Consider the following 23,967-nt stretch of genomic DNA (forward strand, 5'->3'; position numbering starts at 1 on the left):
GTTGGGTTGGTGGGGGGTGTGGACCTGACGAGGGAGCCATGGAGGGAGTGGTCTTTTCGGAACGCTGATAGGGGAGGGAAATATATCCCTGGTGGTGGGGTCCGTTTGGAGGTGGCGGAAATGACGGCGGATGATACGCTATATATGGAGGCTGGTGGGGTGGTAGGTGAGGACCAGTGGGGTTCTGTCCTGGTGGCGGTTGGAGGGGTGGGGCTCAAGGGCGGAGGAGTGGGAAGTGGAGGAGATGCAGTGGAGAGCATCGTCGACCACGTCTGGGGGGAAACTGTGATCTTTGAAGAAGGAGGCCATCTAGGTTGTACGGTATTCGAACTGGTCCTCCTGGGAGCAGATGCGGCGGAGACGAAGGAATTGGGAATATGGGATGATGTTTTTACAGGGGGCAGGGTGGGAGGAGGTGTAGTCTAGGTAGCTGTGGGAGTCGGTCGGTAAAGACGGGTTAAGCCTTGCATCATCCACAGTCCATCAAACAAGTGACTGCAAGACCCAAAGCATGTTTTGGCCTCAAGATAGGACAGAGTGATTGCATAATGTGTGTATTATCATCCCAAATTTTGTATTCTTCTCTTATATTGACCTGACAATGGGACACTCACTATAAACGGAAAGGAGAAATAGTGTTTATATTTGTTCTTCATTGTGGGGAGTTTATTAGGAATGAAAAACACAGAATATTGACAATGAACTTCCATCATCTAATGCAATGCTCCAGATCTTCATGGACCATAGTGATCGAGAGCAAATGCTGACCTAAAATAGTTGCTTTGATCTCCTGATCATAGACTGAGGCCAGTTCATATGGAGTACACAACACAATCACACTGCAATTACCATTTCATCAAAGAAATCAAAGCAAAACCAGACAACCAAATCAGCATTAAGAAATTCACATTTCCAGTTTAATTGTGCGATAAATTTACATATTGGGAGATGAAAGGTTGCCTGAAAACTATTTAGTTTGGAAAAATAATGGACTTAAACTTGGAGTATACAGTACAACGGAATCATGAGCTAGATTTTCTGAGGAGATTGCCACTCCGCACTTCTGAGAGGAAATTCTGATCAGGGCTCCTTCAGAAACGCAGGGCTGTACTTCCATCCTGACAGGTCTTCTGTCGTGCAGAACTTTCAGAAGGCAAACCATGCCCCTTTTCACAGCAGTCAGCTACTGTATTCACTCATTTAAAGCTGCTGGGAAGGTAAAGTGTCAGAATGTGTGTGAGGTAGGGTGCTAGGTAAATAGGTTATCACGTGAGTAGGGGATAGGTTGCCAGGTAGATAGGGTTCCAGGATGCAATGTGGCAAGATATCAGCTAAGTGATGCAGTGTTTAGAGTATATCAGGGTGTGTGAGACAAGTCAGGTCCAGTGGGAGATTGGGAGGGTGAGGGTCACATCTGGGGGATGTTGGGTTTGGAGGCATGGGTTTGGGCCAGCTGCAGCAGGAAGGGGATCTGGGAGGGAAGTGGAGGCAACCCTCCTCATCCTAAATTAGAAACATACTCCACCGTTCTTTCACTGTGACTGGTTCAAAATGATGGGATCTCCCCCCACCCCCCCCACCCCCCGCCAAACCAGCAACATTGCACCTGTACCTACATCAAATTAACCACACCAACTCAGGAAGGTAGCTCACCACTAACTTCAAGAGCAGCTAGGGGAATGGGGACTAAATGCTGGCCTATTCAGTGAAAATCATTGAATCAAGTGTGCGGCAACAAAGCAACTTGGTAAAGCAACTGTTCACAGTGAACTCTAGGATTCTAAAAAAATTCATTACTGTGGAGGAAACAAAATAGCCATAGAGTCAGGTTTTACTCCCACAACTTAAGGCATCTAAGACGTTTAAACTGTATTTGCTTCTGCTTCCCTGTTTGTAATAGACAACAGTCTCCCCCATTTTTCAACTTATTACCTGAGTTTGAGTGCATCTTTGGCATCACATTTTAACTAAGAAAATAAAAGTAACATAATTCTTCTCTCTTTCACTTAAGAAAAGCTTGGAATGGCTTCTTCATTTTGGTAAACTACATTCTAATTTGTGTGTGATAAGTGTGTGCCAAAAGAGAAAAAAAATCATGGTTACTGACTGAGAAGTGGTTTACAAAGAGGGGAACCTATTTCCACTTGGCACTTGTCATAATATCATCAGACATCCACTCTGATTCCAGTTTTCGTTAATATATTGGAGGATTTCATCTAATTTCCTCTTTAATGGTTATGGAAATCTGCTCCATGTTTTAGGAAATATGTGCATGAAAAAGAATTCTGGCCCACCAATTTGTGCTTCTGCTATTAGTCATAAAAATTAACCTTTTATTATCAATTGGTAGACAATTGGGAGGCTGGAAGAACACAGCAAGCCAGGCAGCATCAGGAGGTGGAGAAGTCAACATTTTGGGTGTAACCATTATTATCAATTCTGACTACAAGAATTGACTTTTAACTGTTTGATCTACTTAATCTACATAACCCTTGATTTCCTACATATGTCATAATAACTTAAGCCTCTTCTCCTTGGTATTAATTTAGTGAATCTGCATTTCTCCTCCTTTTCTTCAAATTCATTTCTACAATGGCATGTTTCAAATTGCACGATGTATGAGGAATTGATATTAATATTGTGAAGATTCATCAACTCACTGTTTTTGTTTTTAATGTCCCAGCATATAAAATGCAATTGCATTTGTTATTTTTGTCTTTTGTATCTGCATACATATTTTGAAACATATTTACATTCAGATGTTTTAACTTGATCAAACATGTGAGGAATTAAGTTAAATTGGTTTCATTACTATTCATTGGAAAACTTTTTTTTTGAACTAGGAAGAAATCATATGTTCAGTTCAAAACTAAAGTTATTAGTTTATGGTTTTGTTGCTGTTTTATGGCTCAAACTAATGTAAACTTAGGCTATTGCATGTGAAAATGGTTTGAGGTACAGGCTTTTATATATGGACATATATTTATGTTGGAATTTGCAACTACAGTGAGGTTTGAAGAATTGTGCTTGATTTGATCCTTTTAGATGTATCAATTGGAACATCTGGGAATGATGTAAATCATAGGGGGTGACATTATACACTGAGAGCTTACACAAATGGTCTCATTTATGCTGCTTCATCTTCGCAAAGATCTATGGAGTCGGTAAAGATAAGAGGGACACAATGTTACAATGAGATATCAATGAACTAATCAGTAAACAGTGGGAAATAACATGTAGATAACCATTACTTTTAAAAGAAGCCAATGAGAAATTGGGCACATTTAGATCAGCCTGTCCCAAACTGTTCATGACCTGTTCATGCACTAATAAGCCAATCAGAGATTAGGATGATTCTGATCATGCACAGGCAGTAGTGGCTATGAAGGATTAACAGGACCTGGGTTTAGTGGTTTGATGAACAAGGAGGAATATCGAAGATGGAAGAATTTCAGTCAACAGAACAGACCAAAGGACCTGTGTCCAATCAAATGTTGCGAACTGGCATTATGAAGTAGAGGTACTGAAAACATTACTTTTAGTTAACATCATTTCTTCTATACTTGTTCTGATGAACAATAAATTCTACAGAACGTTTGAAAAAAATAGTTGTGCCGAGAATTGGCCTTGATTGACTCTTTCAATTCTGTCTATAATTGGCTTGGATCTTAAAAGTGAAGTTATGAACTCAAAAGCTTACAAAAAGAGAGCTAAACTCCAAAGGAGTGAGGCTACTCTTAATATAAAAGCATTCAAAGGGAATTGGGTGAAAATTCAGGGTGGGGTTATACCCAGCACAAAGAAAGATTGTTGTGGTTGTTGGAGATCACTCATTCAGCTCTGGGACACTACCACAGGGTTCCTCAGTGCAGTGTACCAAGCCCAAGCACCATTGGCTTCATTAATGACCTTCCATCTATCAAATGATCAGAAGTAGAAGGTTCACTAAAGACTGCACAATGCTCGATGCTATTCTCAACTCCTTGCATACCAAAAAAAAATGAATGTGCATATGCAGCAAGACCTGGACAATATTCAGGCTTGGGATGATAAACGAAAAGTGATATTTGGACCACACAAGTGTCAGGCTATGACCATCTTCAACAAGACTATCATAATCCCTTGATGTTCATTACCAACACTGAATCCCCCACATCCAAATGCTGGGGGTTACCACTGAGCAAAAAATGAACTGGGATAGCCACGTAAATACTGTGGTGACAAGAGCAGGTCAGAGGTTAGGAATTCTGTGGAGAGTTACTCACCTTTTGTTTCCCCAAATTCTCGATCTACATGACACAAGTCAGGAGTGTGATGGAAATATTTCCACATGCCAAGATGATTGTAGCTCCAACAACAAGTGTGAAGCCTGACACCATCCAAGACAAAGCGTCCAGATTGATTGGCACCCCATCCACCATTTTCAACACTGACTCCCTTTTCTGCTGACTCACTTGACAGACTGGGTACCACCTACATGACACATCACAGTATCTCCCCAAGGAGACAGACTGGTTATCACCGACATGACACAACTCAGCATCTCCCCAAGGATATTCTGACAGTACTTTCCAAATTAACAACCCCTACTACCTCAAACAAAAACAAGCGCAGCAGAGACACATGGAAACACCTCCAAGCTGTCATCCTGGCTTTAAATTATACTGGTTCACTGCAACTGGATCAAATTATTGAATGCCCTAAACGTGTTATGGGTGTACGGACAACAGATGCGGCAGTGACTCGAGACAGTTGTTCATCACCACCTTCTCAGGGCATCTTGAAATTGGCAACAAATGCCCCTCCAGTAACACCCATATGCTGCAAGTGAATAAAGTGCATGTGGTTATGCAGGAATGCTCATGCACAAACTTGAGCACATAGATTTGCACAGGTTCTGTGAAGGTTAAGTGGAAATTACTAATTTCAATGGAACAGTGAGTAAAGTGGCTTCTGTGGAATAGCTAAATTTGGTGATTATATGCTATATAATACCCCAGATTTCTTTAGAAATGAAAATTGGACAGCTTCTATGATTGGTGACTCATGTGCATGGTTGACTCATATAACTCAATTACTGGCATCAGGTAGCAACTTGAAAGTTTATCCCAATATCCTGCAATAATTTTTCTTGTCTGTTACATGGTTGTAATTGTACATGCAGAATGAAAAAAATGTTTTTAAAATTATGAATTAAATTAACATTCGACCCAATCCAAAGTTCCCTGACACATCAAAGAATTCTTATAGCACCCTTATACATCCAGCTGTGGTAGTGTTCTCTCTCAACATGTTTTCTTTGACTTCCAGTTATTTTACAAATCCAATACATTTTTTTAGATTAGATTACTTAGAGTGTGGAAACAGGCCCTTCGGCCCAACAAGTCCACACCGACCCGCCGAAGCGCAACCCACCCAGACCCCTACATTTACCCCTTCACCTAACACTATGGGCAATTTAGCATGGCCAATTCACCTAACCTGCACATTTTTGGACTGTGAGAAGAAACCGGAGCACCCGGAGGAAACCCACGCAGACACGGGGAGAATGTGCAAACTCCACACAGTTAGTCGCCTGAGGCAGGAATTGAACCCGGGTCTCTGGCGCTGTGAGGCAGCAGTGCTAACCACTGTGCCACCGTGCTGCCCACAAAAGGACATTAGTGAACCAGATGGGTTTTTTCTTCAACAATCGACAATAGATTTGTGGTCATCATTAGACTCTTAATTCCAGATATTTAAGGTTTAAGTAAGGTTTAAGTAAGAAATTACCACTGTCAATAAAAAACATGATAGGTAGATATTCTCCTATCATATTTGGGACAACTGTATACACATATATGTATGTCTCTGTACTTACAGCTTTGTATCTGACCAAATAATGTTGGATAGGGGAACCACCATCATCCTGCTTGATCCAATTTACTTTGAAGACATTTCCACTTCCGAGTACTTTTCCTTCAAGTTTTGGTGGACTTGGTTCTCCTACAAGTTAATGTTGGTAACACCACAATTTTTATCCAATGGTCCAAAAACTGTCATGTAATAACTTCACTACATTTACTCAGAAGACATCATTAGCTTTATGTTCATTCATTTTTTAAAAAACATTTCATGTTTCTTGCAAAATCAAAGTATTTTGGATTCAAATAACCTACTGAGAACAGAACTGCATTGAAGTGATTTGTAATGATAGTGTTTGCTACACTGTAGTAATTATTTTATTTAGTCATTTATGTATAATGAAAAAAGTACTTCAGACAATGCCTTGCGCTGAGGTTTTGTTTAATATAAAGTAGTCAATATTACCAAGTTAAGTTGAAGTTTTCGAGTTTCTACTTTTTGAATTTGAAAAGTACTTGACACTGAATTCTGCAGTTCTCAGTTGGTAATGTAATATTTGAGGAGACTTTGACATGGAATTGACTAGCTGCCATTGACACTAACATACGTCTGTTTTGGGGCTGAATGTAAATGGATCCAAAATGAACTGTTCAAAGTGACAGCTAATTTGCTTGTTGAAAAGGTCATACTCTGGATTTACTTGGTACATGTAAATTCAAAGAAGTCCAGTCATTAGGTAATGTTAGAACTTCTTACTTCACCATCCTAAGACTGCTAGACCATCTGCAGGATTTCTCTGACTGTTGGCCACTCAATATTTTTGCCATTATTTTTTAATTGAAGTGAGGAAAGTAATGATTATACTTTTGTTTTATTACATTCTGCAGCTATCAGATGCATCATTCAGGACTTCAGAATAAAACAAAGGCAGACATAAACGGACAACAGACATAACTTTTCATATGATCTCGTGAGAAATGTAAAATTTGATGTCTTGGAGTAAAATTGATTTTAAGTTTTATATTTTAAAGGGGGAACAAAGAAATCTTAAAAATTGTTATTCCCCAAATGAAAGAAATCAGATTGAAACCCAAATAAAGAGAATACAATCTTTCTACTTGACTGCAGATTGAACGGAAATGAGAGAAAGAAAACTTGATTTTTATTTTATTTTTTCTTTCTCAAGCTTTGCATCAAATATAATTACAACACATTTAATCAAAAGGAGCATCTATTCTCCAGTATCTTGGAAACCCAAAAGGACAATGGAACACCAATAAATGATCAAACACTACTGGCAAAGGTCAGAGGAAACTGAAAATTACTTTTTTATTCATAAAGTACCCTTTAATGCAGGATATATCAAAATAATATTACATTAAATAATTAAAACAATAATGCAGTTCTGCTCAACCAGATCAGTTATGTGGAGTGGTGGCTCTTGTAAGGAGACAAGGTTTTATTTATATGTTTATAATATAAATTAAAATAAATATTTTAAGTGACAACTTCAAAGTTTCATGTGAGAAATAGAATTAAGTTAAAGTTCCATGGCCAATTGGAACATAAATCAAGTGCTCCCTCTTTTGGTGCCTTTTGCATCCTGCCTACCAAGAATACTGAGAATGGGAGACAGGGTGGCTTGGAAGTGGCCAACAAATGACCCTCCTCTTCTTTCTACTCAAGGCAAAGCTCTTTTATTGTGTTTCTATCGCATCATGCTTGAGCAGCTGTGATACAGACTTAAGAGAGATTGATAGGGCAAGAAAGCCAAAAATGGATTCAACAACTGAACTATCTGTAGATAACAATCTCATAGCTCTTCACAGAGGCACAAGAACATAAATGACACTGAGCCAAAGGTGGGAATATCATAAAGGGTGTGTGGAGGGAATGGGGATGAGTTAAGGAGAGACTTCAAATAAGGATGGAAGCTTGAGAGGTTCAGGAGGCTTTGATTACCAGAGGTATACATGCTTGAGCAGCTGTGATACAGACTTAAGAGAGATTGATAGGGCAAGAAAGCCAAAAATGGATTCAACAACTGAACTATCTGTAGGTAACAATCTCATAGCTCTTCACAGAGGCACAAGAACATAAATGACACTGAGCCAAAGGAGGGAATATCATAAAGGGTGTGTGGAGGGAATGGGGATGAGTTAAGGAGAGACTTCAAAGAAGGATGGAAGCTTGAGAGGTTCAGGAGGCTTTGATTACCAGAGGCATAGCAGGCAATGGTAAAACATGAAGGGAAGGGAGAATATATAATTCAGTAGGAGGGATTGCTAAAGGTGGGAAGGATGATATGGATTCCATTCAGATGCTGGAACATTAATTAACAATTAGGTTTACTTTCTGTATGCGAGTCATGGTTTTATTCACTGCTCATCAGTCTAATATTAGATAAATGCTATCTACACAAACACTGATTTTAATAAATGTTACTTGCAGATTGCATTGCATAGAGAATACACAGAACACAACAATAAATTTGATCATGTAAGAGTGCACTCAATAAAGAAATGATTATAAAATGTTACGACCTCACTGAGTCTCCTGTATAAGAGTCACCACCAAACATTCACTTTGTTGTTAGTGCCTGCCTCGAGTTAGATTATTGGGGTAATCATGCTTATAAAATATTATACTTTCATGAACATATTCATTTTAAGCTATGAATAGATATTGGTTAACGTATCAAAGAATAGTTTTGCGATTCAAATAAACAGAGTTATGCTGTAACTTAACAGGTTAGTGACATTCCAAAGGAAGAAACAGAAAAACAGTTGCTCCTTTTGAAGGCTGATTCCAAATGGTACACAATCCAATCACTAAATGTAGATTACTCCTTTCTCTGGGCAAAATAAAGAAGTTAAAGAAGAAAGAAGCACCAACACAAACCATGCTCGGTCATGCAACAATATTCCGGACATCGTATTGGCAAGGATTATATGACTATGTGATTTTCTGGCTCTAAATGAAGAAAAAGACCCAGTTAGCATGCATATGGCAGTACCATTTACACTAAGTGTCTTTTCATATTCACCAATAACTATTTGCTTAGTTTGCAGATTTTGAGCAAATAATTTTGGCTTGGCATGCTGTAGTTTTATCAAATCCCATGCTCCAGCAGTGGGATAAATACAATTCATTGATCTGTGGAATGGTATTGGAATATTTTACCAAGAAAACATCGAATTTCTCTCAGGTGCCAGCATTTAATTTGATATCGACGTGCATTACAGCATCATGGCACCTACTATAAGGCTCAAAAAGCCGTCCCATCATACAGGTCACAGACCTAAAACATCAACTCTGCTTTCATTCTTTCACAGTAGATTCAGCTAAATCTGCTGAACATTTCCAGCACTTTCTGTTTTATTTCAGATTTCCAGCAGCTGTATCCCTTCCATTCTGCGAAGAGTCAACACACACAGTGTAAATGGTACTAAAAGATTCAAAGAAAATGCCTAGATGAAAAAAAATGTTGTGCATTGTTTGTTGCGCATACGATTCAGTTATGATTGATCAAATGTAAAAGGAAGAAGTGAAAGACACACAGGTGAAAGATCCATGGCAAAAATTAGCCTGCATCTGCTACACAAATGGCATGCATAGGGATTGTAGGGGAAGAATACAACTCTCAGCCTCTTTTTGTCCTTCAGGATGTCGCCCAATAGGCTTCAGGAGGGGAGTAGAACTACTTGCGACATGCAACAATGCTTGTGAGTTACAAGTGTTAGTCTTGATCTGTATTCTAACCTGCCTAGATGCTTCCCCTTAAAAATCAAAAGAGCAGATTCAAAAACAAAAAACAGTACTACCTTACAGCAAGGTTAATTACAGTACAAAAAATATATCTAGGCAACAACTGGAATGAGTATTTTTTAAAATTTTAGCAGGGAAGCAATGCAGAAAAAAAATCATATGTACAGTTTAAGGCAGGTGTTGGTGTTAGTAATATTAATGTATTAGACGCATTTCAACCTACATACTTGGCACCAGTACACAGCTTTATTTCATTTTGTGAAAATTCAAACAAGATCAACAGTTTGTTTGGAATGACAACAAAGTTGATTTTTTTTTGTGAAAACACTAAACAGTCAGCAGGGCAGAGATCTCATTATGATCAATATTATTATTATTGTTTATTTTTAAACCCTATTACATGGACAAAATGCTCAATGACTTCTGCGATTTATCTTCAGCACTTTAAGCACCATTTTGCAGGCACATCACATCACTAAATTTAATATGACTTAGGTCCATGTTAATTTAACTATCATGATGACCTTCACTTTTGTACTTCTTAAAAACAAGTTTGCTTAAGATTACACTTATTTTAGATTTATTAGTATTTAATTTCATATAATCTTTAAGAACTTTTTTTATTTTTGTACACCAGGAATTACAAAATCTATTTATTAATACTGAAATCTGCATAAGTGCATGAAAAAATAATTTAGAAAATGAAAACTATGAAAGTTACATTCTTTTAAAACTACACCAGATATTTAAGCCTACTTCAAGGTATAGTTAATACAAGAAAGTCAATAATGTCTTAGTGGCTGCTTTATGACGTTCGGTTAATTTTTATGCATCAAATACAATTCAACTGTTGAACAGGAGATTCATTTTAATAAGGCTAACTGGCAAAAAAAAATGTTATATTTGATTAGCCCTTAAATTGCCAACTGGTAAATCAATCAGTTTTGTTAATTATCAGCTTTGAAAGTCCTTGCATTGTGTGGATTGAGGATTTGAGAGGGTTGGGGAAGGCATCAAAGCCAAGCCGGATTCTGTTCTCATTTGATATTTAGGAGGAATGAGGACTGCAGATCAGAGTCAAAAATTGTGGTGCTGGAAACGCACAGCTGGTCAGGCAGCATCTGACAAGCAGGAGAGTCGACATTTTGAGCATAAACTCTTCATCAGGAATCCCGATGAAGAGCTTATGCTCGAAGCGTCGACTCTGCTGTGCCTCGGATGCTGTCTGACCGGCTGTGCTTTTCCAGCACCGTACGTTTTGACCCCCACCTTCATCTGATATTTACTCAAGTATTTCCAACATAGTGACTGAAGCTTCCTCTCACTATTCCAGGAAGAGAGCAAATGAAAAACTTCTTTGTCATTAGGGCTAAAGTGGGATAAGGCATCAGAGAATAGATCAAATCCAAGTCTCTGTAAGCAGGTGTGGTTTGGGTGCTGATAAATTCATTAAGCTTTTGGCGGAAGCTCAAAAATTCAACCTTAAATAGAAACAAATGCTCAAACTTGCCTTCTTCTATTTTGTCCATCACCTCATTCAACCTCCCTCTGCATTCATTTATCCCCACTATCTTTCCATCTATAATCATTACGTTTTTACTTATTGACCTCCAACATAATACATTTTACCTATTTAAAAACTTCTTTTCCCCTTGTTTTTAAATAACTTTCCTTATTGATTTCCTCTGCTGCAATTAACTACTTTAATTTGGAATCTTGGGATATCAATTATGTCACTGAATAACAATCAGCTGCAAAGGTTTGTTTTAAACCAAACCAGCACCAAATATGAAAAAAAATGACACAGTCACAATGCACATTAATCCTTGAGGCAATCCAACTGGTCAAAGTGACTGAAGGACATCTGTGTGTGGCAGAAGTGTGTGATCAGAAAAGGAAACTGGTCCATGGCATTTTAACAGAGAAACTTTGAATTGGATGGCAGACTAAACAAACTAATGGTTTAATTTCTTACCAAGATAAAAGTAATTGATTATATCATTAAAGGTTAAAGTGATTTGCTGGTTTTATAGTCCAATTATTCACTTTGTTATTTCTCCCTCTACCATTTTGATGGATATCTTGCCACTTTTAAAAAAAGACATAAGTTTTGCAACATTTTGCTCAATTATATAATTATGCATTTATGAGGAAATTATGAAACTTCTGAAAAGCTCAACTCTATTGGACCCTTAAGAAATGTGTTCAGTGTGTTCAATTTATTCAACCAATCAGAACAAAGATTTTACCTTCTGTTCACCAGCGTGGACGACATCATCAGCACCATGCAAGCCACATGACAAAGTCACATGATACGCACGTACATGATTGGTTGAAAGGAAAGTGGAGGAGAGCACATGAAAAATACAAAATTAAAGCTGATGTAAACATGGGCAGGAATTGAGTTACAGACTGAATAAACCAAAATCAAACCAAAAAACATTAAAATACAAATGGGACGCTGGGATATTTAAATCAAACTCTCTGGTAGCAACACAGATCAGCAGTATTTCCTCTGGCTGTAATTGTAAATGAGAATGTTTAGTGGTTAACAATTTTTAAAAATGCAAAGCATTTTGTTATAGAAATGCAATTAGTACTGTATCAGGCAAAGCTTGATCATTCTCCTTAGTAAAACTGATCAAAACAAAGTACCAGTTTTTTTTCCAGGAAGGACCTGCCTGTGCTCTCTCCACATAATCATAATTCAGAGGAAACTCTGCAGGTTTAGAAACAGCAACACTTCTTTTCACAAACACTAAATAGATTTAGATCACATGTTGTGAACTTCATCATCCACAAAGCTCATAACAATGTCTGAATTTTATACATTTCAGCACCAGCAATTTCCATTTGATTCAGGGCAACAACAAATGGAAAGTGTGTGTTAAGGCATAAATTTCATTCCCTTACAAAGCAGGATGCTAGGGCAACAATTCAGCTGCTTTGTGATATGAATGAGAGATGATGTGAAAATGTTTTAAATAAAACTGCAATGAAAGTTTTGGTATTGCTGTTGTCTGGAACATCTGTTAATCTACAAATATCATTTGTTACAAAGCACACAACATGTTAACAGTTCACAGATACAAGGCCACGGTTGTCAAATTGTGCAGCTATGTCCTGCAGAGGTCTATTGCGAGAATAAAGGATTAATGCCTTAAATTTTATGCATGATCATTGAAGATATATTTGGAGTTGACAAGCTAAGATGAAAGACAAAAATAAATTGCGTTAACTCCAGCGTTGCTTTCCATAAGTTAGGTTTTTAACAACCTAAACAATCGATCAATGATTTCTGAAATTTTTGTTTTAGTAATTTGTAGCAACTGACATCCAAGCACATATTGCTGCATTGAAATAAAGTTGGATTGATATTCTTCTCTCTTGATATTAATGCTGGACCAGAATAAAAGTTGCATTGACATCTATTTTGAAATAGAAATAGTGTTAATAAATGAAAGAAGTTGAATTAATATTTTCTTCACGAAAGGAAAAATGACATTAATATTGTGCTGCAATGGAATATAATGCAGATTAACGTTTGTGGCATTAAGAATTAAGTTATAATCATGGTGTGAAATAGAGTCATGGTTTACAATGAAATAAATTCCCTTAAATGCCTTATAAAAACAAAGCATCATATAATTGTGTTTTTCCATTCAATTGTGATTGGAGTTAATTTCATCTTCTGTATCAACGTTGATTCCTGTCAATACGTAAAATAAGTCCTTAATAGTTGTACAGAATAATGGCCTATTCTTTTGATTATATAATTCAGTTAACAGAGAGAAGTAATTTCTTTACTCCAAAACAGTTCCTACAGGATTTCTGAAAGTGATGAATAATTGCTATTTTTGTTGTCACAATTAGAAAATCTACAGAGGCCTTTTTTTTTCTCAAAGTCTCTCTCTCCTCCCCTCCTGGAAATAAGACTTCTCGTTGGGTATGATTCAACAGGTATCCGTGGCCCTACAATAACTTGTTCAATTCACAGGAGAGCAGGACTACAAAAGAGGCAGTTCCTTACATCTTAAATCACTGACAAACATTGAGCATCAGCAAAAATTGTTGATGACGAGCAGAATATAAGGAGTATTGGAGCTTTAATAATCAAAGCACACCTAAGACTTCCTCGTACATTCTACTATGTTCTATTTGAAGATCAGCAACCTCAACATTATGGATCTAAATTGTGATTTTCGGAACCTATATTGCTTAGCTACTTACACAGTAACCATGATCAATCTTTGATGGGGCAGTCCTGTTAAATTTGAGGCATTCTCTCAGGTAAGACTGATATACATTTAACACTGCTTCATTGGTACTGCCCTCATCTCTGCTTCCATAAGCTCGATGGATATAGAATTAGACAGGTTGCACCAGACAACTGATTCTGCCATTCATAACCAAATCAGGCCGGATGTAAAGCATTGTTAGCCAGTTCTCATCAGCAAAAAAAAAACGCTTACTTTTCAAAGAGCATCAAGCTCTGTCTGTTCCAGCCTCTACCTGTACCACCAACAAATGCAAAGGATTTCCACCAAGATCAAAACTCTGATCAGTTGCTTACTTCTCTCCCTTCCCTTAGACATCCTGTTTGAATATCTTTCAATGCTGTTCCCTACCCAAGCTGTTAATATGTCTCCTTTTCTAGTTTCTATCCAACTTTGCTTGTATTCGAAATAGCTCTGAATTCTACTTGTTTTTCTAACAAGACCATTCGTTCTGAACCACTGACGACTTGAATTTGTCTCGACTCCCCCTCCCCCCATCCCTGATAATACCTGACATTGTGAATGCTCTCACTCCATGCTGCATCTTTGCTCCTTCAATTCAACCATTACTACCCTTCCCCTCGAAATAAACCCTTGACATCTCCACTTTTGCAAACTTCTGGCCAATCTCTAATCCCCCTTTCATCTCCAAAGCTCCTGGATGCGCTGAAGCCTCTGAAGTTTGAGTCCAACTTTCCTGAAACTCCTCGTCTGAATTCCTCCAGTCAGAGTTTCACCGTTGTCATATTACTAAAACAGTTCTGACAACGTTACAAGCTACATTGATGTTATTGTGACAAAAGTGAATTATGCTTCCTTATTGACCAGTCTGCACACTTGGAAAAGACTGATCACATCATCTTCCTCCATTGCCTCTCTAGTGTTATCCAGCAGGGAAGCCATTCTCATCTAGTTCCACCCTTACCTACCTAATCATAGCCAGCAAATTGTCATTAATGTCCTGACTTAATTACTCCAGAGTTCTCCAAGGATCAGTAGTTGACTGCATCTGTGCCTCACATACATGATGCCTCTTTGTAACATCATTGAAAAGCACAGGATCAGTTTCCACATGGATTCTGACGAAAAGCACCTCTACTTTTGGACACTCTTACAATTTCTCTGAATTGTCTGAAAACATCCAAACAGCGGTAAACTAACTATTAGTCAATTTGTTTACAGTTTTAAAATCAGCACTTGCAAGCGCTCTAAACGAGCTCTAGAGTTACTTTCCACCAGTACTACTGAAGCAATATCAACAATCACAGTTTGAGAATATACTAATTATTCATATGATTACCAGCTGACAATTTCATTTCAAGTTTCACCCACCTGCACTGAAGTCACTAAGCAATTACAGAAAACTCTGAAGCAACATCTACAAACATTGCTGACACAAATGCAGGAGGGCTGTTGTTCATCTAATTTCTCACTGGAAACCCAGAATTTATACATGATATTTTAGAAGGTCGGGTAAAGCATGCTATACCACACAGTGTTGCAGCACACCATTCGCCTGCCTTTGACAGAAGTCTTTTAATTCCTGTTTAAAACATTTTTTGATAGCACGATCCACCAATATTTGACTAACATGTTTAGTGTTATTGGATCAATAACAATAATAGTTATTTGTGGTATCAAATATACCTGAACAAGAATCACAAATTCTGAGAATAAGAATTTGTTTTACCTTTGCATCAATAATTGCATTTGCTTGGTCAGTATATTCCACAAATAACACACAAAATGAAAAAAAATCTCTTTTAACCCATGTCTGATCCTTGACAGATTCAGTCACAATAGAATGCTTCTGATTCAGGCTAGTATCAGACATCCAAGTGTTTAATACTTGCCACAAATTACAAACTAATATAAATTCAGATCACCACAGAATGTATATTGCTGTAGAATACTAGGAATCTTGTGTTAGTACTTCATTCCAAAAGAATTATAGTTGTCTTCTCCAGAAGTAAAATTGGATTACAAATTGAATCGTGAGATGATTGCACAGAGACATGTACAAGAATTCTTTTATCTATACGGGACATAATTATGAGCGTGAAGACACAATTTGCATGCCAGATTTTGCAATAACTTCCACAGATGAATGATGATACCAAAGTCAGTCAACACTATACCCCGTACACAGATTATTGTGAGTATAGATTGTATAACTGTCTGTCTTGGTCAAGGATGGGCTACAGAACATTGCTCATGCTTGTTATCATTTGCTCTGGAGGCTCTGAAACCTATGTCTCCTGTAGGAAATACGTCTAGTAGCTGGGAGGTTGATCTGAAATTATTTATGTTCAAATTGTAACAGTGAGAAAACATATGGTTTATATTAGATATCCATATATTTGAAACCAGTGCAGCAGAGGTTAGGTAAAGCTGATGTTAAAACAAGCAACACTCCTCCGTTTCTAAAAACATTTTATTTCCCCATCTATTAAATGATAAAAACTATTTATCTTTTTTTTAGAAAAGCTAGTAGCTCCAAGAGCCTTAATAGGAAAGATTAAAGCAAAGAACTTGACAATTAAGGAACTAACAACATTATCTGTTAATGTCCTTGGCTCCTTAAGAAGTTCATAACTTTGATAAGTAAATCAAAGACACCAGGAAAACATACAAAATCGGGCCGTCATTTTCCTTAGGATCTTTCTCAAAAATTGGACTTTTTCCTCATCAACAAAAACTGGGAGTAATTGGGAATCTTTAAATAAAAATGATTTGATTGGGAATTGCCTGTAAACATTCAGCTTCAAGTCAAATCAGAATAATTTTTAAAAAAAAATAAGCTTTTGCCATTTTGGTGCTCAAAATATTTCTCTTGCAGAATAAAGTGATGCCTAAATTGTCCTGAATTTACTTGAAATAAAGAATCTGCATGTACACACTCATTATTACTGCATGTTGACATGCGCCAAACTAATATTTCCCTAGAGCTGGGCAACTATCCCACAGCAACAAGTAGGTGAATGCTAATTGATGTTATCTTTTTCTGGAAGGAATAAGAAAGAACTGGTCTATATGGCAACACAAATCAAGCTGAACAGAATTGTCCAAGAGGAGAACACCCTAAGGTATTAAACTATCCTCAAATGAAATAATATCCTGTAAAATTTGCAATTCACTTAAGATATGCCAGTTGCTAAATTACACGTACTTAAATGAGAAATAGCAATGGAAATAGCTGACTATAAAGTAAAGCAATGCGTGCATATTAAACACCCTCTTCATTAGCAGAACAGTCAACCGAAACTAAATTAAGCTCTTGGGAATTTCTCAGGATTAGTCTTCTACACGAAACTAAAGGCTTAAAGAGGCAAAATTTCATTATTGAAGTATCAAATTCATGCCATCAAATTTAAAACCTCTTAGCACTCACTATATTAAAACAAATCACTTTCTCAACCATAAAGTAGGTATTAGGATGATTGACATTTGCAGATTTAAACCGGACCTTTAGCAGGTTTTGGATAAACTTGCAATTGGACACACAGATGTTAGCAGCTACTGAGGGGCAAATATCAATACTTGGGAAAACAAAGTGCTGCATGCAAGAATACTCACTAGCTGAGTCAAGTGGTGAAAAAGAAGATGGAGGCAGAGTGGCTACAGAAAAAAAAAGGCAGTGAGAAATGCATTAACGATAAAGATTTTATATTTCAAATGTCACATGAAATTCTAATACAGACAGTCGATGCACATGACTAATATCAACAAGCAGCATTATGACGTGTAACTTAAAGCATGCACTTGAAGAAAATGCAGGTGACCAGATGCAGATTTCAATAGCAATTGGTAAATAAAGAAGCAAATGCAGTAGATCAGTGAAAAAAAATGTCATGAGTTCACTGTACATTTACGAGGCTGGATTTTATGGTCCTTTCTGGGCTTAGGTTTCCAGGTGCAGAGGAAAGAGTATATAATTCGCAGTCATGCAGTTGGCCCTGTGATGCCTGATGACCTGTTTTAGGGAATTAGAAGCCCTATTAGGAGTCTGCTGGTCAACTTAGATGATTAAGTGGCCAATTAATTGGGGGGTGGTCACCTTTAGGGGTTCCCATGTCCACTGAAGGTCACCACAAGATTTTCTCATCCCTCATTTCTATTTTTCTGCTTCCACCCCATGCTCAGGGTTTGCTACACACTCATTAACGTTCTTACTTTGGCCAGACACCCATGTCTCCAGGGTTGCGTAAAGTCTCCAGGGTTCTGGAAGACTTCAGGACTGCTGCAGTCCCAAAAGGTGACCACATTGACCAGTGGTGCTGTTAGGATCTGATCACTGCTGCCTCAGTGGTTGGCTGGCAGACTTGGGAAGTGGGAGTGATGGGGAAAGATGATCCACCTCAACCCAATTGTGCAGCTATGAAACTGTAGCAGGGTGAGCCAACTGAGTCCCAACATTTATAACACGGGAAGGGAAAATCTGCCCCCCCACCTCCCCAAATGTCCGCATGAACCATATAATGAGTTGCACCCAGTTCGATTTAAGCAGTCGTTTTAGCTTAGTTAAGATCACTTGGTTATAAAAACATGTATATTATGAGTCGATCACCAATTCTGAAGCTCAACTCTCTCTTTTGTTGTAGATACATTTGTTTCAAATTACCAAATGTCAAAACTACATTGCTCATGCTGATGCTTGTGGAGAAATTCACAACTAATGGAAACTGTCTTGTCAGAAAAAACAATGAAGCTACACCTAACATTAGGACATCTCCCATTAACTCTTAACAATGCTGAACCAACTGCCAAAACAGCAATATTACAGCCAGCAAACATAAAATCCTTATTTGCATTTAATCTCCTAAATTCTATCTTTTGTTGTGAATTCATTTTTGAAATAATCTTCAGCTTATGTTTAAAAGCCAAAGGATTCTTGTGCACTGGTTATTATCCTAAGTTCAGTTTGATGTTATTTATGTCATTCACACAACTTATGATAAACTACGACTTAATCGTGTGCATGATGATTTGTTTTATCATTATGATGTTGTAAGAGCATACCCGAAGAACAACTTTGCTGAAAACAGAAACTGGGAGAAAGCCACATTATTATTTTTAAATATGCTGAATTTAGATCAATCAGACAGCTCTATATTTACTGCAGCGTTATCATCACCACTTACACCATCTAAGAATTAGCAACAAGGCCCTGCATCTAAAACCTATTTTCCCCAGATCTCCTACCTCAAAGTTTTAACTTTCAGTTTCCAAATGATTAAATATTTTATCTTTAATTATAATCAGCATAATGTAATTTACTTATTTTTTTTAACTGAAACAGATTTTCTGCTTTATTTGAAAAAATTCAAATTAAGCATTTCTACAAGTAGATATGATGCACAGATATATAAACACGTCGAAACTTTATTGCCTGAAGCCCAGTTTGTACATTTGTAGAGCATGAAAATTACCACAGATATTAATTTTGCTTTTGTTTCCTTGACAAAACCCTGCAGCAATAAAGAAAAATCTGTTTATATGCTTCAAATTTAATTTGTTGCTACTGCAACTTCCCGTTCAATTAAAATACCAGATAGACTCAATTTGCATTCACATTTTGATTAGGCCACAATAACGATATTCCACTCTACAGTCTTCAACATCAAGGAAGTTTCCTGCAATTCCCCAAAGTTACCTAGATTTGCAATAAAAGGTATATAATGATTTCCAGCATGTTAAATAATGCACTTCAATGGAGGGATGTGATAAGATATTTCATTGTGCAACAATAAATCTGAACCAAACTTGGGGCAATTCAGCAGCTACTGGAATAGGCAAAGCTCACCACCTGCAACAATTCTATCACCCTTTACTCAAGATTTGCAAACTATTTTTAAGTCAGTGAATTGCGGATGCCACTTGGCAAGGTTTTCAGTTGCAACGTTGGTGATCACGATTTCCCTTTGGTGCAGTGCAGTTTATTAAATGGCACCAATGGCACAGAGAAGGAGAGAATATAAACCTTGAACAGGTAAGTAGTCACACCACAAGAACCTAGAATTCGAATTTCAATCCGATAACACAATTCTCTCAGGCTGTTCTCTCATGGCACGTGGATATAACCAGCAAGGTCAGCATTTCTTGTCAACTCCCAACTGCCCTTTAACGTGGAGGTTTACTAAATCATTGCAGACTATAGTGATGATTCATTACAGTAGATCTGGAATCACACGCACCAAAGCAGGGAAGGATGACAGTATTCCTTCCCTAAATGACGTGATTGAATCAGACGGGTTTTCTTTTTATAGTTAAAAAAAAATCGATGGTTACCATTGCTAAAGTTCCAACTTTGATTAATTGAGGTCAAGTTCATCCACATCACCAAAGCAGTAGCTTGCACCCTTGGATTGCTAATTCATTGACAATACCACCACATCACCATCTCTCTGATCAGTGACAACCTACTAAAACATTGTGAAATTGTATGATTGTTAAGGTACCAGACTAGCAATTCAGTGCTGGTGAGTTCAAATCCAAAACTACGTCAATTTGTGAATTGCTATCAGAAAGAATAAAGTTGTCCGATTATTATCAAACCCTAAATAGTGCACTAATTAGCTTCAGGAACTAGAAGTACCAACCCAAACTGAGTCTTGCGATCAAGTGACTTCAACATCATCCTATGTGTTTGATTCGAGCTGATGGTTCATGAGCACCTTTATGAGATATAATATGCTATCAGAATCATTCTCTAACTTTGACTAATACTCCAAATCCCAGCACAACAATTGGAGAATCAAGTTGTTCTTCAGTAATCAAATTTGAAATATTTCTTCTCGTTCAATAATGTTCTTTAGAGAAGGAAATCTACAATCTTACTTCGTCCAGCCGACATGTAATTCCAGACAGCAATATACTCTCAAAACAGTCAGTGCACTATCATGTTCTCAAGAGCAATCACAGCTGGATAATAAAAGCTCTACAAATAATGTGCAATGTACCATATCCCATGATTAATATAAAAATGTTAGAGACAGGTAATAATTGCATTCTTAAAATTACCCGTATTTTAAATGGTAAAAAGAAAAGTTTATTATTTATTTTGTTTTTTATGATAAATGAAAACTAGAATAATGCCGATAAAAATTTTGGGCAAAAATAAAACTTGGATTATCAACATACAATTTTCATTTATAATGTGGATTTCGAAAGTTCAATTCCAGTAAATAGATTTCCCAAAATAACCAATGTGTTGTGAATATATATGGAACCAATTATTTTACCAGCAGTAAATTGTGACTTTCCTGCTTAATACAAAATATGAGGCCAATTCAGGGGAAAGGGAGATCCAGCTGGTACAAAAAATTAAATGGAAGTCATAAATCTTTGGTTTCTTCCAAATTGTGCCCAATATTGAAATGAAGTCTATGTTAGCTTCAGATAGATATCAAGGTTTCCCTTAAGAGGTCTTAATTATTTTTTTAAAAATAACATATTAAGTTGTCAGTGACAGCAAATAATTTCTTAGCTTTAAGTTGAAGATAATTGGTCTTTTCTGATTACTACAGGACAAGAGCTGAGTCCAAGGGCTGTTGGTAACAATAAAATGCCAGTTTATCTTGTTCAATAAATAAACCCAACAACAGCTGTCTCTCCACAAAATTCAAGTTTTTTCTCTAAAATAACAAGTTCAATACTGTCTTGAATTTATATAGAGACAGACAATATGGTCCTTAGTTCATCAAGATGATGCCTTAATGAGACCTATTTGTGTTTATGCAAAAGATAGAGCAACGTTTGAGTCCTCATGAAAGTATGTCAGATTTGAGGCAATTTAAGTATCTGCAGCGCACACACAACTGTATTTTCTGCTCTCAGTTGTTAGATATTCATTATCATCGAAAGTTGAAGGTAAATCACATCAGAAGTGCCCTGATAATTTATGCTCAGAAGAATTAACAGCTATTAAATTGGCCCATGCTGAATGTGTATCCAGTGTATGGAATGGGTTATTTGATGTGCTAACTGTATCGTCCTGTGCTAGATATTTTCTAAACTACCTGCTCCACAATGTTATTAAACATTCCTAGAGAAGGTGGGACTTGATCCTGTGCCTCCTAGTTCTGAGGTAGGGGCATTACTGATGATGTCGCCTAGCCAGGGGACGAAACGTTTGCAACAAAAGCTTCCAGCTCGGCGAACAGAACCACAACAATGAGCACCCGAGCTACAAATCTTCGCACAAACTTTGTAGGGGCATTACTACTACACCATTACAGCCTTAAAATATTTGGCCTTAAGTTATCTCCTTCCACATTACATAGTTTATTGAAATCAGTGGGATTACATAATTTCTAAAACTTGGTGTACTATTATATAGACATTTCCAACCAGACATGTTATGACACACCTCTAGAGCAGATGTAACTTGAACACATGCATCATAGCCCAGAGATAGAGACACTACCACTGCGCCACAAGAACCTAGGTGTGCTTCCTCAATCTTTGAAAGACATGCTCTTCTTTCACTCTGATTTTGGTTTTCCTTTGCAGGTTTGGGATTACACTATAGGTTTTACAGAACACACTACAGGAAACACTGGTCAATATTTTCTCTTGAGTACTCAGTAACTGCCCCCAAAATGAGCTTCCAATAAGGGATGTATTGACATCCGGTGAATAACAATGCTCGTTAGTTGGCCTACACCCATGTTAGATGCTGCAATCTACAAAACGATAGGTTACACTTAGGAACTACATGGCAAAACATTTAAGTTGAGTATCCAATCTGTTATGTGACACAAACATTTCGATCTTAAACTAATAGAAGAGGGAAGTGATTTTTGTCTGAAAAACTGCAGGTCAGTGACTGAAACAGGCACTTGGCTGATTAAATATTGACATTTAGATCCTCAGGTGGTTATATTATTGCAAACACCATTTTGAAGCAAACCTGAGCGCCATTTGTGCATACTCAGCCTATTAATTCCTGATGATGAGCAAATCTAAGCAGTTGTCCTTCAAGGGATTATTAGATTAGATTCTCTACAGTGTGAAAACGGGCCCTTCGGCCCACCAAGTCCACACTGACACTCCGAAGATTAACCCACCCAGACCTATTTCCCTCTGACGAACGCACCTAACGCTATGGGCAATTTAGCATGGTCAATTCACCTAATCTGCACATCTTTGGACTGTGGGAGGGAAACCGGAGAACCCGGAGAAAACTCACACAGAGAGAATGTGTAAACTCCACACAGACAGTTGCCCGAGAATGGGAACGAACCTGGGACCCTGGTGCTGTGAGGCAGCAGTGCTAACCACTGAGCCACCGTGCCACCCACATTTAGAAATCGCATTAAAAAAATACCCAGATAACTTCCTTTTTTTCACTTATATAAAGGGTCAGGAGCACGAATGCTTTCCAAGAGCCGCCAAGAAATTCTGCAAACTTCATCTACTAGTCATTTCTATCTCGGGCGACCGAATCAACACAGACATTTACTATAAACCGACCGACTCCCACAGCTACCTGGACTACACCTCCTCCCACCCTGCCCCCTGTAAAAACGCCATCCCATATTCCCAATTCCTGAGTCTCCGCCGCATCTGCTCTCAGGAGGACCAGTTCCAATACCGAATAACCCAGATGGCCTCCTTCTTCAAAGACCGCAATTTCCCCCCAGACGTGATCGACGATGCCCTCCACCGCATCTCCTCCACTTCCCGCTCCTCCGCCCTTGAGCCCCACCCCTCCAACCGCCACCAGGACAGAACCCCACTGGTCCTCACCTACCACCCCACCAACCTCCAGATACAGCGTATCATCCGCCGTCATTTCTGCCACCTCCAAACGGACCCCAGCACCAGGGATACATTTCCCTCCTCTCCCCTATCAGCGTTTCGAAAAGACCACTCCCTCCGTGACTCCGTCGTCAGTCCACATCCCCCACCAACCCAACCTCCACTCCCAGCACCTTCCTCTGCAACCGCAAGAAATGCAAAACTTGCGCCCACACATCCCCCCTTACTTCCCTCCAAGGCCCCAAGGGATACTTCCATATCCGCCACTAATTCACCTGCACCTCCACACACATCATTTATTGCATCCGCTGCACCC

The 23,967-nt window shown here is 38.0% G+C and overlaps 1 protein-coding gene across 22 annotated transcripts in view; it reads right to left on the bottom strand.

Moving 5' to 3' along the window:
* The window catches only part of LOC122540675 (neural cell adhesion molecule 1-like), a 508,029-nt gene that overhangs the window by 58,546 nt on the left and 425,516 nt on the right, over positions 1–23,967 (bottom strand). For 13 of the 22 annotated variants that reach the window (XM_043676739.1, XM_043676737.1, XM_043676738.1 and 10 more), the window contains one exon: positions 5,861–5,985. In XM_043676739.1, coding sequence (XP_043532674.1) covers positions 5,861–5,985 — 125 coding nt within the window. Of the gene's footprint in view, positions 1–5,860; positions 5,986–11,861; positions 11,865–17,465; positions 17,508–23,967 lie in introns of all 22 variants that reach the window. The other 9 variants (XM_043676725.1, XM_043676722.1, XM_043676730.1 and 6 more) reach the window with 2 other exon arrangements.

The sequence above is a fragment of the Chiloscyllium plagiosum genome, chromosome 35 (assembly GCF_004010195.1).
Source record: "Chiloscyllium plagiosum isolate BGI_BamShark_2017 chromosome 35, ASM401019v2, whole genome shotgun sequence".
NCBI lineage: Eukaryota > Metazoa > Chordata > Chondrichthyes > Orectolobiformes > Hemiscylliidae > Chiloscyllium > Chiloscyllium plagiosum.